The sequence below is a fragment of the Metopolophium dirhodum genome, chromosome 4, assembly GCF_019925205.1.
Source record: "Metopolophium dirhodum isolate CAU chromosome 4, ASM1992520v1, whole genome shotgun sequence".
In the NCBI taxonomy this organism is placed as follows: Eukaryota; Metazoa; Arthropoda; class Insecta; order Hemiptera; family Aphididae; genus Metopolophium; species Metopolophium dirhodum.
This window is the reverse complement of record NC_083563.1, coordinates 22,456,156-22,472,311: the sequence shown is the minus strand read 5'-3', so window position 1 is coordinate 22,472,311 and position 16,156 is coordinate 22,456,156. Positions and strand designations below refer to the sequence as shown.

Here is a 16,156-nt window from a genome sequence, read left to right as displayed (position 1 = left end):
TTTTACATAAATGTATGCCATTGAAAAATAACCTTTAAAATAAAATATATTTTCAAAATTTTTAATCACAATAATTTTAAAGTTTTTTCTATACATTCTGTACCGACAACGTACAAATTTTCACGAACGAAGCCGGATTATTCAGCTAGTGTTATGTAAAAATATAATAGGTATATTACTTATACACATTTATTTCTGATAATTAAGTAAAAAAAATCACGATATTTATTCTTTACAAAAATTAACTTCGTATGACTATATACTTTTTTTAATAAGATACTTTTTTATTTTATTGTTAAATTACGGGGGACTATACTGTGTCCAGCAAGAGAACTCGCCGATTCGGCGAATCCCCCCCCCCACGTCACGTACTCACGCTGCTAATAATTGCTAGAGAAACCGATTCCCTCATTCCCTCATTTCCCCATGGCAGGGTGTCGCGTGCAGGGGATGCGAAGTAAAACTGATTTTTTCGAGGCGTTTTCTCTCGCTGGACAAAGTATAGGTGAGACGCAATCAAACTATCACCAATAAGGCTATCAACAACATTGATTTGAAATACGGGTTATAGCTATATATTTTAAATATTTGCTTAGGTTCGAGTTTATCAATAACAACAGTGTATATGTACCTCTTGTCGATTGACTGCATAGTGGACGTCAGTGGTAAAGCGTTTACTTCCGTATTGTACGAGTTGGCGTGTATTTCTTGCTGGTACGACCGGTACAGCTCTTTCAGATCGGTCGGTAACGGCATGTTTTGACCTGATAAATCGGAAATCCAACCACAGTAAAATATCGTCTTTATATAATATAGTAAACTGTCTCTCAATATGCATATAACAGTTAAAATATATTATGAAAAACACAAAGTATATGTTTGGATGGATGTAATATTATACATACCTATATAAGTAATACATATAGGGGCCCAGTCCCTACCCTTGGTCTGTGTAGTATACTGGCTATATGCATATATATATATGGTATTTAATCTAGTGTCTTAACCGGAGATTTCTGGATAAGCACTGCATAGTTTGTAAAGTGTAAAAAAATACAAAAAAATGGTTATGTTTTTTTTTATCTATTATCTTTATCTAGATAATATTTTAGTCATCAATTCCCAACACTGGCCATACTTAAAATACATTAACTACATATACATATTTACATTTTTCTGTAATGAGGAAATTTAAAAAAAAAACCTAACCTAACCTGTTGCCCGTACAAAGGTTTGGTTATACGTAACTGATGTGTTCTCATATATAAATATTGTATAATAATATATTATAGTACCTACACCAAACATTTCTCCGCACTTTTAGCATAATGATCTTTTTCGTAACTGTTTCAAAATAAGTGAATAACTATACCTACTCAAGTCCCTATAGTATAATTATAGCTAAAGGGAATATTTTTTCAAAATTAGTAAATAACTATACCTACTCAAGTTCCTATAATAGCTAAAGGGGATCATTTCGTTACACACTCCCACCCCTTTAGCAGGTCCAACCCCAGTACGACTCAGAACACATTACATACATGATACATTATAATATAATACTATAGGTATTATACTATATTATACATTTATACCTTCGATGATTTGCCGCTGTTTCGTGATAATGTCGTCGGTTATGCGCTGTTGCCGGTGCATCTTGTGCAACAGATCTCCTCTGCGGCGCAGCTCGTACGACTCGACTAGCCGTTCACCTTGCAACGCCATTTTGTCGGCTTCCAACTCGTGCACACGACATATCAACGAGAGCAGCTCGCGTTCCGTCTCCGAATCTAAACGTTTCGGAAGGTTCTAGGGGAAATAAAATGGATTTGTTAAATAAAATATTCGCGGATTTTCCTCGAAATGCGTTTATTACATTTTCTAAGGCCACTGCCTGTTGCCGGACCGCGTCCAGTTCGCTCACTGTTTTGGACCTCAGCGCCACGTACCTTTCCTGTTCGTGTTCAATGTAACTCAGGTCCGACCACGCCTGGTGCATGTTTAGCTGGTCGTTGTCAAAGGAATCCGTGTCTGCGTAATGTGTATATATTATTATATTATATTTCCGTTTGAATAATTATAATATATTTAAATACGTTTCACAATGTTTATACAACATTGTGAAACGTATTTATGGTACGTATATTATAATATATTAATCATGGGTAGAGCTGTAAATATGAGTTGTATTGCATAAAGTATTTAAGTTTAACTTAACTTGCTAGTTACTTTTCCAACAACTTAAGAACTTACTAATTTAAGTAATTATTGAAATAACATAACTTTTTAGTTAGCTTAAAAATAGTCCATTAAGTTAAAATTAAAAATATTTTTGAAAATTTGGTTTTAATGGATTCATACAATCATACATTAGGTAATTACTGTATTAAGTATATAGGGCTTTAAATAAAAATAAATATAATACTATAATAATATATTATAATTTCTGTTAAATATATTTTCTGATACAATAATAATATTACACATGTATATTGTTTATAGTATATGGGCAAACCATATTCTTTATGAGGTTCATTGTCCATATACCAATGAAAAAAGTAAATTAATTGTTTTTAACCGAGTTTAGTTAATATTTTTTAGTTTTTACCGTATTAATTTTAAACATAGAGAGTTAAATTTGTTATTTGCCAACTATTAACTTCTAATTTTATGGTCTTGTGTTAACTTAACTTTGCTTAACTTGAGTTAATTATTTTTATTAACCTGCACACCTTTAGGTAGAGATAGTAATAAGTATCTATTAATTTATAATAATATTAAGTTATAAAATATTAATGTTACGTAGATATTATGAGGAGCATTGAGAACCAGAACAGCTTAACCGAGAAAAACAATTTGTGTGCTAGATGGTGGCACATAATTTGTTATGTAATAAATAATAAATTAAAGGGATAGAGTGGGCCAAAATGCCAAATCAAATTCTCTTAAAATATATCGGTTATGCTGCTAATATATTTTGTGTACTCGTGTCCTGTTGTCTCACTTGAAGTGTTGTTGGAACCCTTGGTGTTCGGCCTGCGCTGGCTACTGGTCCTCCGGCAGTACAGTTTATTGTTTCTCGACTCCCATTGACTGATTATCTGGTGTTGCCGTTCGGCCTCCACGCCCAACGACAACAGGTGTCCGTCGATGTCCATCAGCTTTCGCCTGTAACGTTTGTCACGGCCATTATCGACGTATATTGGTTGTAAAGCTATCTGGAGTGACTTATACTCTTTTCAAGTTCAGAAACGTATAGTCGGCGGCGACCAATTTTCTTCGGACTGCAGTCACGCAACACCCGTTTGTAACCCGCACCCAGTCAACTATCTGTATACCTGCCGGGTAGTATTTCCATGCCCCTGAGCACAAGTCGACCGTTGACTACGTTTCTTAAATTGGACAGAATATAGAGTTCAGTATACAAAGAACTTTAAGTGAAGATTTGTGCAATGAGAAGGATGGCTGTGAAATATTGTTGTCTTCGACAATTTTTTCTGCGAATTTCCAATTGTTGATGAAAAATTGCAAGAACGCCGAGTTGCCGCATACTGTTTATTATGCATATAATTCTAACTATTTCTAAAAATGTCAAAGATTTGGATTTAATCAAACATTTTAAGATGCAATCTATGTGAAACTCATTTTTGGGATTCACTCATCTTGTTTTCAAATATGAAAATGACTAGCCATATACATTGATTGTGTTTCCTACTTGGCCGATCCATCAATAATATAATGTTTTTAATTTAAAATTAAAATACATCGATGCCTAAAATAAATTTAGAAAATATTACGCACGGGGATGAAAACTCTGCAGTTTTCCCACCCTAATACCCTATATCCGATCCAGCGTTTGCCTAATTGCAGTATAGATAGACACTGTACCTGAGCTTCATTTGTTCGCGGAACGTGCCTACAATCTGGTCTCTTATCTGGTTCACTGGCGTATCGCTGTGCTGGCCGCTCGAAGACTTTGTCCGGCCCTCGTCTAGTTTCGTTCTCAGCCGAGAGATCTCGTTACGTAGGTCTGATATAACTGACCTATACTGATTCACCTGAAACGACACGTTCAAAACGTTCCGCTCGACCTTGTGTGAGATACCACTGGCTCTGCGAGAAAATTTAAATGAACTCTGTTAACTTATATAATATATATATAAGTACAGCTGTACAGCTGGTTGGCTACTAAGCCCGAAGCAGGGATTATTTCGGAAATATCGTGGACAATATACCAGCTATGTGATCATAACTTTAGAGAGCATCACAATGTCTGATAAAATGTTAAAAAAAATAATCCAAAAAAATGCATAAAATGCCTTGAAAATGTTTAAAAATGTATTTATATAAAGTTTAAAAAGTTATTTAATTTGGACTTGTAGTACAATGGTGAATTATTTTCATATTAATGACACATAAAATGTATAATAAAACTTAAAAGTAAATAAATACTCAAGTATTGTTATTGCCTCTTTGATTATCCTATCATTGATTAAGTATCAAATACTTAACGAGATTAACGTAATTTCCTCCTCACTTCCTAAAACGATTGCGAATTTAGTGATGGCATTTTGATTATGGCTGTGTGGGTCCATACATTTTTATAGCCTTCTAAGTAATGATTATAAAAGAATCTTAAATTTTTTTCGACAATTTACGACTGTAAAATAATAATTGTGTTACAGGTACCTTAGCGAAACGATAATACGAATAGATGAATAATTATTATTTTAATACTACTCACCTGGCGGCGTAGATCAAGGTGTTCCTTGTCTCGTCCTTATGCGACGTCGCTGAGCTGACGTGTGCGATCATTACCGTCCGACAATTTCCGCTAAGGGACTCACGAAGCAACCGGGTAAGTTTGCTGTCACGGTAGTTTACGAATCGCGGGTTCGTTCCTCCACTCAGGGCGTTTATGCAGTTCCCCAAGGCCAGTAAAGACCTGTTGATGTGTGCCCCTTCTTTTAGCCGTTTTCCTCGGTTCTGAAATCCGGCAAATATTAATAATATTATACATTTACAGGTATACCGTATACATACTATTATTATTATACTGATTCTATAATAATTGTAATTGAAAACGTGCAGTGGTTTAATGTTTAATTTAAGAAAAAAGTTCCTGAAGGGAAACTTTCCCGTAGGGGAAGTGAACAGTGGACTGTATGTTATATTAAATTCAGCGGATATCGTGACACATCTTTACGTCCCCGCAGTGGCGTAACCAGTGGTGAAGGGGGTTGGGGGGTTCCCGGGTCCGAGCCGTACCCGTACCTTGGTGTGGCTGGCTCTCTCGGATCCCGCCAGGTCGATCATGAACAGCCTGCCTTGCCGCACGGCCGTCGCCGTCCTGGAGGCCTTGCACACCGTTACGCTGAGCAGCGCGTGACTTCTGGAAGACGTTTTGTTCACGCCCGTCGGCTCCACCGTCCGCTGCCGGTTTCCCTGGTGCAGCAGCCCCATCACCTCGTCGATGGATACCACCACGACTTCCGAGAGCCCGGTCACTTGGATGTTCCGGTTCCTGGCCGTGTCTTCACGGAGCTCCAGGAAACCTGACGCCGGGTTCAGGAGGTCCCGGATGTTCTCGTTGTATATTTCTAAATATGACATTTTTACCTGCGCGCCCACAGTTCCAATATTAGTATATAACGTATAGGTAACTATTTTAATAATGAAATAATAATTTTTGGAAAACCTTGTGAAGTGATGGGCGACGTTTTTGTTTGAAACGACATGTACACAAATCGGGCTAAAAGATTTTAGTATAGAATACACATGATTATACCTTTAAATAAACTGAATCAAAAAGTCAACGGGCGTCAAAGAAAAACAAAAGTTTAATATGTGTAAATATGTAAAAAAAACATTTTCAATGGGCTCACTGCTCGAACCATGGAGCACCCACGTACCTAATGATGGCCTAAAAAAAATTAATAAATAAATAACTTGGAAGTTGTAACGTAATATCTTAATTATATTATTTTATGTGAATATATGACTATTATTCGTCTTCGCCTTTTGCTGAAGCGTTATTTATACCTAATATTAAAAATATAAATATAATTACTGTTGTTGTGCTTATTATATAATATGTGGACTCGTACAATCCTTTATATTTTATTAATCATTATTATTATTGAATACTATTTAGGTATAATAATAATATAATTATAATAATATTATATCTAAATAGTTGACATAATATAGAGAGTCTAATTTAGTTATACATTTTAATCGATGAATAAATAACTCAAGTAAATAAATATAAATTCAGAAATGAATATATTATTTCAAAAAAATTTTACATTACCACATTCATATAGACAATAATTTTTACAGATAATAGAACATTTTAAAGACTATACGGAAATATACACCGATGGATCCAATTCGGACAACGGTGTCGGTGCAGCAGTGTCATGTCAAGATACTGAAATAATGTTAAAACTGCCAAATGACTGTTCCATATATACCACCGAAGCACAAGCCATAATTCAAGCCATCGACCTTATCAAAAATAAAAATATACAAAAAGCGATAATCTTTAGTGATTCCCTTAGCACCCTTATGAGTATACAAAACTCCTATAAACCAAACGAGACTGCAAGAAGAATACAGAACCAAATATATAAATTACAAAAAGAAAACACCTCCATAAAAATAATCTGGATACCAAGTTATACAAATATCTCAGGAAATGAAAGAGCTGATGCACTTGCCAAAGAGGCTACTGTGTCACAAAATGCAACCCCATGCCAAGTTTATTCAATAACCGACATCAAACAAATAATTAAAAAAATAATTTTCAATATCTGGCAAAATGAATGGAAAACTTCTAACACCAAATTAAATGAAATTAAAAACCACATTCTCCCTTGGCCAAACAACACACTCACCAGAAAAGAAGAAGTAGTTATCAATAGGCTCAGAATAGGCCACACTAGATTAACCCACGCCTTCCTAATGAAGAAAGAAGACCCACCCATGTGCCCGACTTGCAACGATCCCATGACAGTTAAACACATCCTCACCGACTGCAGAAAGTACGAATTACAACGTCAAAAATTCAATCTAACTCACCATCTCGCTGAAAACTTCAACATCGATACAACTAACGTTCTCAAATTCCTAAGGGATACAGAACTTCATAAAGAAATTTAATATATATATTATAAGTATAATGTACCTACCATATTTAATTTAACTTATCTATTATTAAATACTATGTAATATTCTTTTGTAGCCAATGGCCCATAGTTGCCAAGGCATTTATCACAATAAAAAAAAAAAAAAAAAATAACTCAAGTATATACTCAACTGTATATTCGTCACCTTGTAGATTATTGGAAGTTAGAACGGCGCCAGTGGATAATATTTATTACAATACTCGAATGTCAAAATTCATTCAATAAACTTAATTATGGGTAAATATTGTATTAATTAGGGCACGGTTAAAAATTATAAACATTAATGAAGGTATAATAACATCGTTCAACAAATTAATTAATTTCCGTATTATATAAGTTAAGTTGTTAGAAGTTTCAGAAAACTGAAATTATTCTGTTAATTAAATGTGCATATATAACACGATATAATATATGCACGATATATTTTTACACGATTTTACAGTGGGTCAAATAATATAAATACTATGCACTTGGGGTTTTGAATTTAATTAATATTACGTAAAATATCGACTTCCGTTAATTTTATTTGAAGGCTAAAATATTTCAAAAACATTTTACGCATTGAATACAATAATACATGTCAAGAATGCATAAACAGAAATATTCACTTAGTCAATGAATTACAATTATGAAATGTTTAGAGGTCAGATTTTCAGGTATTTGTTGATATCGTCTATAATCTATATGATATGCAATGTGGTTAAAGTTTAAACCAGATTTAGAAAGTACCTCGACGTACCAATATACCAAGATTTGATCAACAATCAACTTTAGTACATAGTCGATTCTCGCTAACTCTCGAATCTTTACGTCTCGAAGACTTGAAATTCTCGATACCTCAAATAAAAAAAATTCTCTTGCAAAACGCCATTTGTTTCGGTATCTCGAAATTTTTAATAACTCGAATTTATTTTCCCATTTTCACTTTGAGTTACCGACTGTATATTACATAGAAAACGACGGGACTACGACTGTGCAATATTCAAAACCAGAGTTGCCAGTTGGTGTATTTTTTCATTTTGAAAAAAAAACTGAATTTTTTGTTTAAAACTGTTTTTTTCTGTTTAAAACGAAGGATACTAATAGATATTATTATTTAATACTTTAACTTTTTTTCCGAAGTATGGAACCTATTATTATTTATTATTAATAATAAACCAAAAAAAATCACAATATTAAACATAATATTATTATGTATTATTTGTTTGAAAAACGTTTAAAACAAATATTTTAAATTTAAGTTTTAAACATAACAACCCTGTTCATAACATAAATTACGCATTTAATCATACGTTATAATAAACATGTGGCAAACCATATAATATAATAATAATATACATTGTACGTAATAGGTAGGTATAGGTAGTACCTATATATAGATCAATGCGAAGACAATGTACCCGAAAAACGAGACACGTGTTGCACTTATTGCGTATTTGCGTATGATATATTATTATTATCATAAGCGTGCGCACGGGATAGTCATGGTAGGCACTTGACTACTCTGCGAACTCCCCCCGGACCCCCTCAATATTCAATATTATTATTATGATAATTGATAGTCAATCGTGAAATACTTTTTTACTATGGTAAATGTAGTTAAATGTTGTTAATTATTAAAATATGTTTTATTCACACTCACCGTGTATCGGTAAGCGTTTTTGCTCACTATGTCGAACAAATCGCTTATAGCTCGGACCATGATGCCCGTCTCGCCGCCGTGCCCAACCATCGTGTGTGTCTTGCCGCTGCCCGTCGCTCCGTACGCGAACACGGTGGCGTTAAAACCGACGAGTATGTCTTTCACCAAGCTCTTCGTCGTCTTTTCGTACACTTCGTCCTGAACGAATTTAATAAAAAAAATTACTCGCCGTTATCACCATCGTTTTTTAGTATACATACAAGTCCCGGTATTGCCTATATTTATTTATTTATTTTACGAGTAAACCGCGGACTTATAGCTCTTTGTATGTATACGTACAATATAGTATAAACGTACGCTTATCAAATTATTGCACATGCATAGGCGAAATTTCAATTTTTGACTTGTGGGGGGGGGAGGCTGAAGGCAAGCAGACCATTGCAATATAGCATTTTAAAATTGTATGTCCTAGGTTTTTGGGGGGGGGGGGACTACAGCTAAGTTTGAGGGGGGCTTATCCCCCAAGCCCCCCAATTTGCGCCTATGTGCACATAATATTATTATTAGATTATATTGGTAAAATATAATTGTATTCGATCGTTTATAAGTTCAAACTCATTTAAAATCGTGTATGAATAATGAATCAAATTACAATAGTCTTATACATAATGCATTTATTATAATACACATAAATTGTGTACGTTTATACGTGTATGTAATAATTTTGTGCGGCGCAAAATCTAATATAAGCTGAGCATGAAAGAATGGCAATGTGGCTATAATTGTTTTTAGTGGGTTGTACCTAACTCACTATAATTAATTATTTATTATATCGGGGATAATTTTATTTTAGTGATACTTTAGGTGAAAATTTGATAAACTATATATCAATGTGGTATTGTCATAATTCAAAACTATATAAAGATAACACGTTTATTAGATTTGTATTTTTTTTCTATAAACCTGGAATAATAATATTAAAATTAGTTTCAAAATATACCTATAATTTTAATTTAATCTTTTATGCATCATGCAATTTATTTTTTGCATGCATTGTCGCCATTTTACAAACGCATAACAATGCGCATTATATGACCGCATCAACTATCTGTACTGTGTGTCAATTTTTAAATGTAATGCGTTAATATAGGTAATGTGTATATAACAAAATGGTATCTGGCATTGAAAATACATGTACAGGTGGTATAGTGGGTCATACATGTATTAGAGTATTAAATATTAATAATTATTGACGTTGTCGGCGTTATTATAATATATCATGCAGGGGGACGGTTTTAATAATCAATTCAACATCGTTAAATTATAGGTTTCATAGTGTTTTTTTACCTGAGTGGAATCTTCATCGAAAACTACATCGAACGCATAACGCTTTTGTCCCGTTCTTTTTTGCCGAAGTACGTCATCTCTTTCTTTTTCGGTTTCCTCGACGACGATAGTCTGAAAAAACAATACGAATTAAATAAAATTTAATCGGATTAAACACGGCAAATGATAAATATTGGTTTTACGTTATAAATAATGTCTACCAGTTACTCGTTTAGTTTAATATATAAATCGTATCGGTATGGATATACCATATTATATAGACAATAGACGAGATCCTCAATGTAGGTGTGGGTATCGTCGTTATTGATATCAAAGTGGCAAAGTTACCTTACTGTCATTATTAACAAATAGGTATAGGTACTTTAATATGAGTATCAGAGTATACGTTCATTGTACGAGTAGACCGAACATTTTTTAGACGAATTTAAAACAGTAGAAAGATAGAATTCATAAGTACCCGCAGAAATGTATTTAGGGAGGCAAGTTCGTTAATATATAATAGTTAATAGGTAATGTAGAAAATGTATTATATAATATATTTTGTTAACATAATATGGTTTAACGGGATTTTCTGTAATGGAGACCATTTTTTTGTATAACCACTTTCAATTTATTATATGTATAGTAATTTATGATTATTAACTCAATTAAAAAAAAAACCAAAATTCTAGAGGGGCTAATACCCCCGTTTGCCCCCTTCGGACGTCTATGGTAGAATCACCCATCCGATACTGCGAAACCTCGTCTTGGTAAAAACAAACACAAAAAAGATTTTTTTAAACAAATTAATTTTTACATGTTACATAACAAAATATGAGAAACAAATTCTACAAAGAAAAAATAGCAGCCTATCTTAAAGGTTATAGTCTGACTACCTTCGTCTTACACGAGTTATTAAAAATTCATGTTCAAATAGACTATAGTAGTGGTTTTTAACCTTTTGTAGATCATGAACCCCCTCTCTCCATTTTTTTTTTCGAATACCTTTTTTTTTATACAAAACATAATCAAAATTATAAAAAATATTTTATATAACAAATTACATAAGAAGACATAACAAAGCATACACAATTATAATTATTTGTATTACACTTAATTTTTTATAAAAATGTAATATAAGCCTATAATTGAGTACGATCGATCAACTGCACTTAGTGGCAGTAAATATACGACTGCGGAGACTACAGTGCTGTATACATGTACATTTCGTACGAACAAGAAAAACTGATAAATAAATATTAATGATAAAATAATTTGGCGTAGAATTTACACCCAGTATCTAACACTGTGTAAACACTAATTGATTGTATCGAATTCCATTATATCCCGTTATCGGCGTGATAAAGATAAAAGATAAAATCTTATATAATAAAATATATTATACATGAAAAAAATAATAATAATTCAATAATATTGTAGCAATACACTCATGTCATTTATTGACGTATGTTATTTGTTAAGGCTGCCGCGGATCCCCGATATGAGTATCGTGGACCACAGGTTAAGAACCGGTGGACTAGACGAATCAAGCTCAAATTATCAAAAGTAATTTGAAGGTATAACCCATGCTTGAATAGGCTAAAAATGTGGGGTCACATCTCATATGATGTATGGTAGTTTAAGGATACAAAAAAAGGTTTCCGTGGTGCTCAAACCGGTAACGTCTGGTACAATACAGCACTAAAGGAGTTATAAACGAGTGATTACAATTATGTACTATAAGTACTTGTAGATTGTTGAGAAATTAGGTAACAAATTATTTACCCTCATAAAGTTAGCGTCATACGACTCACAACATAACAAACGCATATTATGAAATATATTATGTATATCCAACACATTTGTTGGTAACTATTGCTGGACATTGTTGGATTATTCGTCCCCAGACTTTGTTGGACTTTATTTCCGACGGTAGAGTTTTTATTATAAGTGTAAATATTTTACCGAAATTACAATAATTGTTCATATTTTTATTTTTTAAACATGGCCATTGCGAGTGGATTTTCGTAGTTAGGGATGCGGCATTATAAAATTGTTTTTTTCGACCATTTTCGAAATATGTTATATATATAATATTATACTAATGATATAATAAATTAATAATAAGTAAACAATAGGTAGGTACAATATTAAAATCTTAAATAGGAAAATGTTGCTGCACAACAGCCATCGATTGGTAATTAGTAATTATTAATTATTATGCATGGATATTGGATACCTATCTGAAATGTTTTATAATATTGTCTTGTGAGTGTGTATTAAATTACAACGTTTGATGTATAAGTTTACAATTAGCGTATGTAGCAATAATCTCTATACAAAATTAATATTTTTTTGGATTGTTTACTGAAATATTAGTGTATACATGCAACGTATTCGATTAAGCGAACACTTTTTGTTTCAGGTACCTACTGACTTGTATCATGACTGTATCATTACGATCAGTCTATATTGTATCTACTCTTATCAACTAAAAAATAAAAATTTCAAACAAATACAAACACCACGTCTGAAGGATCGTATTTTCAGAACGAAAACAAAACATATTATAATAATATGACGTAGGTATAATTTTATACTTTTTCCTAACGGATTAAGTAGGTAGGTATTTTTACCTATTATACCTATTTTTCTAAATTTAGGTTAAATTATGTAGACAAGTATTTTTACGAAACGGTCAACAGGGGTAGTACAATCAGCCGAGTATGCGAGCAAAGGTCACACTCACACACACTGCAAACGACATAACAACGATATAAAATAATATAATATATCTTTCAATACCGCACCTCTGCAACTCCAAGTCTCTAACCCACAGTGTAAAGGTCACAACGACATCGGACTATACGTCATATATTTAATTTGTTCACATAATATTGGCACCGGTGTCCGTTTTCTAATTGGACATGAATATTGTGCGCAGAATGGTAATTCATGGTCCGTGGGCGTCACTGTCACCGAGCGCTGTGTAAACGCGGATGGTATAAAACGGATCATCCGACTAGTGGTAAGTATCAGTCATTCGTCTGTCTTCAGTCGCACTCATTCAACGCAGAAAATCAAGCCAACTCATAAACAAAATCACCATGCAATTCCAAGTAAGTCGAATCATGAGTTCTCCGTTCATATATTTCAAACAACACCGTTCGATCGTCAAAAATTTCGCGATCATGATAATATATACGTACTACCTACCTATATTGTTACGGCTTTTTTTTTTATTTTTCGTGTGTCTAAATAATGTGAATACCCAATAATACAATATTATACACATAATTATTATACAATACATTATAGACGTATGTATAAACAACATATTATATATTATTTTACAAAAGTATATAACTCTAATATATGTTTCGGAACAACCTAATAACGCTTATAGCGAAAATTCATGCGAAAATCCATTACGATCAGGCTGTTATAAATATTCTTTCTACCAAGTACTCAGCTATAATACGGATACCTCATCTAACACCTAATCACCACATATTATAATCAACTTCTAAATTACTAAAAAAAATTGCAAATTGTGCGTGTTTCAGGTGACTTTCGCAGTGCTCGCCGCGGTCATGTGCTTCGCCGCTGCCGCTCCCGCAACCGAAGAAGTCAAATCATCAGCTGCTTCGACGTCAGCCCAATCTTCCGTTTCAGGCACCGATCGTAGCAAACGGTACGTGGCCATCGCCGCACCGTACGCCGCTGCACCTTACGTGGCTGCCGCACCATACGCCGCCGCACCTTACGTGGCCGCTTCACCGTACGCCGCCGCACCTTACGTGGCCGCTTCACCGTATGCCGCCGCACCATACGTGGCCGCTCCATACGCCGCCGCCCCTTACGCACTTGCTTCCCCACACGCCGCCCCGTACGTCTCATCGTACACCACTTACCCGTACGTAGCCAAGACCCTGGCTTCCCCGTACACTTACTACCCATAAACGGCCGCTAACACTCGTGATTACCCTCAGCTATATTCGGAAAAAAGTACGACGACACGTCTCGTGATGGATTGTGCTGCCTCGTCGAGTTACTTTGAAATGAAATAACTTTATAAAAATAAAATATTGTTTAACCCTGATTGGAATGTATTCAAAAATATGAAAATATGTCTTGTTGAAATGTAAATAAAAATATAATTTTTTCCAATGACTTATTGTACAATTTTGTTTCCTATAAAATCATCACATACATTGGATTGGCATGATAATAATATATACCTCGCTGTTACAAGAATACGTGAAGATTCAAACCAAATTAGAAGAAACAAAATTATATGATTGAAAGAATTAATTTTATATAGGTATCAATATTTTTGTGTTTTTTTGTAAGAGTACTTACCTATATATTATTAATATATTCTACACTTATAATGGTCAAATAACTAGGTATCTATGAATCTAGGATGTGAATACACACGCGGTATAAAAAACTGTTACATACATGCAGTGCCGGATTTAGGGTTGTGGAGGCCCCACGGCCCATATAAGATTGAAAAACTTACTGAAAAAGGTACTTATTTTGTGGGGGTCCTCTTATTAATTGAATCTTGTGGGGGCCCAGGGGCCCGGGCCCCGTGCTCCCTAAAACTGGCCCCGTATACATGTATTTATACTAGTTGTACTTCTGCATTTATTATTTGAAATAATAAATTGTTTTAAAAAACCCAAAACTTCAAAATATTATAAAATAATAATTAAAAAGGTGGACAAGTGGGTACCGCTCTGCTGTACAGTAGTTGAAATGGATGTGTTATATTGAATACAATTGTAAACCATCGAACCTATACGAAAAACGATCCTGAGTGGTCAGCGTAGTCCTTATTATATTATTATTTTTTATTCGTTGCTATGGTGATAAACGAAGCTTTAGAAATTTATAATCCCATTTTTACCAGGTTTTCGTAATTTGTCGGTAGTTTTTCTCGACGCTTTCTAAAATTACTTGGAATTTTCAATTTTGACCTCCCAAAAGTAGGTACCAACTAGGTTCACTTTTCTATCAGAAAAGATGCTTATCTCAAAAATTGAAGCAAGTTTACTATCCAAAATGTTGTTTACAGACATAAAAAAAACACCCATCATTGTAAAACCCATACATTCTTTCGCTCCGCTCAGAATTTAAAATTTCTCAAGATTAAGTTTGTTGCATTCGTATTCTGTGGTACAGCTACAAGGACTCGTATATTAACAATATAATTTAAGTTCAATACACATTACAAAAAAAAAAAAAAATACAATATAATAGTTTAATTATATAATATATATATATATATATATATAGTTATGACTTGAAGAAAAATTGTGTATTCCAAAAATAAATACTTAGTATCAAAAAATGTAAATAGCTCTACAGCTATACTCGTAACACATTATGAAATAATGCAGTATGCGCACTAATCAGTGCATTTATGGATATAAAAAACGGTTTTATACACTGTTATACACTATAAAAATAATAAACTGACCAGGATACAGTTCAAAATTGATTTCGAATGATTTCAAATATTTTACAATAATTATATATCATTCAGGTACACGTACACGCCACTACCCTATACGGACTGCAAAAATGTAAAACACTCAGTTACTTTATTCTGTTGGGATATTTATTTTACGTAAACTGAGATAAATGATAAACAAAATAAAATCGAGAAACATATTGTATCTTTATAGTTTAGGTCAATGGCATTACCAAAGGCAGAAAGAACATATTATATTAAAAACGCACAATGCGAGGGGCGTTATGCTAATATTTTAGCTATTCAATTTATTAGGCACTTCGTTATACATCATTATTATAGTGACACGTTTTATGAATTCTTTTTTCTCGACACATTTTGAAATATTATAGAAACTTGCGCTGGTCGCTGACGTATTACGATTCGTATCATTTGTACTTAATTAATACACGCAATACCTACTATGCACAAGGCCGTAATATTATGAGAGGTGTCCAGGGACTGGTGCATCAACAA

General features: G+C 33.5%; 3 protein-coding genes across 3 annotated transcripts in view; 2 read left to right on the top strand and 1 right to left on the bottom strand.

Moving 5' to 3' along the window:
• The window catches only part of LOC132943668 (kinesin-like protein KIF19), a 56,567-nt gene that overhangs the window by 2,512 nt on the left and 37,899 nt on the right, over positions 1 to 16,156 (bottom strand). Inside the window, exons 4-12 of the mRNA XM_061012696.1 lie at positions 10,180 to 10,290; positions 8,833 to 9,030; positions 5,275 to 5,619; positions 4,745 to 4,986; positions 3,889 to 4,113; positions 3,005 to 3,168; positions 1,877 to 2,031; positions 1,596 to 1,809; positions 632 to 764 (exon numbers count right to left, since the gene is read on the bottom strand). Of these exons, the coding sequence (XP_060868679.1) occupies positions 632 to 764; positions 1,596 to 1,809; positions 1,877 to 2,031; positions 3,005 to 3,168; positions 3,889 to 4,113; positions 4,745 to 4,986; positions 5,275 to 5,619; positions 8,833 to 9,030; positions 10,180 to 10,290 (1,787 nt within the window). The remainder of the gene's footprint in view (positions 1 to 631; positions 765 to 1,595; positions 1,810 to 1,876; positions 2,032 to 3,004; positions 3,169 to 3,888; positions 4,114 to 4,744; positions 4,987 to 5,274; positions 5,620 to 8,832; positions 9,031 to 10,179; positions 10,291 to 16,156) is intronic.
• On the top strand, positions 5,545 to 7,656 carry LOC132943669 (uncharacterized). The gene is made up of 2 exons (XM_061012697.1): positions 5,545 to 5,659; positions 6,343 to 7,656. Exon 2 carries the CDS (start codon positions 6,442 to 6,444, stop codon positions 7,162 to 7,164), a length of 723 nt encoding a protein of 240 aa, XP_060868680.1. The 5' UTR covers positions 5,545 to 5,659; positions 6,343 to 6,441; the 3' UTR covers positions 7,165 to 7,656.
• Positions 13,128 to 14,331, top strand: LOC132942931 (cuticle protein 16.5-like). The gene is made up of 2 exons (XM_061011646.1): positions 13,128 to 13,277; positions 13,725 to 14,331. Exons 1-2 carry the CDS (start codon positions 13,266 to 13,268, stop codon positions 14,118 to 14,120), a joined length of 408 nt encoding a protein of 135 aa, XP_060867629.1. The 5' UTR covers positions 13,128 to 13,265; the 3' UTR covers positions 14,121 to 14,331.

Coding starts and splice junctions, on each gene's coding strand:
- LOC132943669 (XM_061012697.1), top strand. CDS start 6,442: ATGTTAAAACTGCCAAATGACTGTTCCATATATACCACCGAAGCACAA.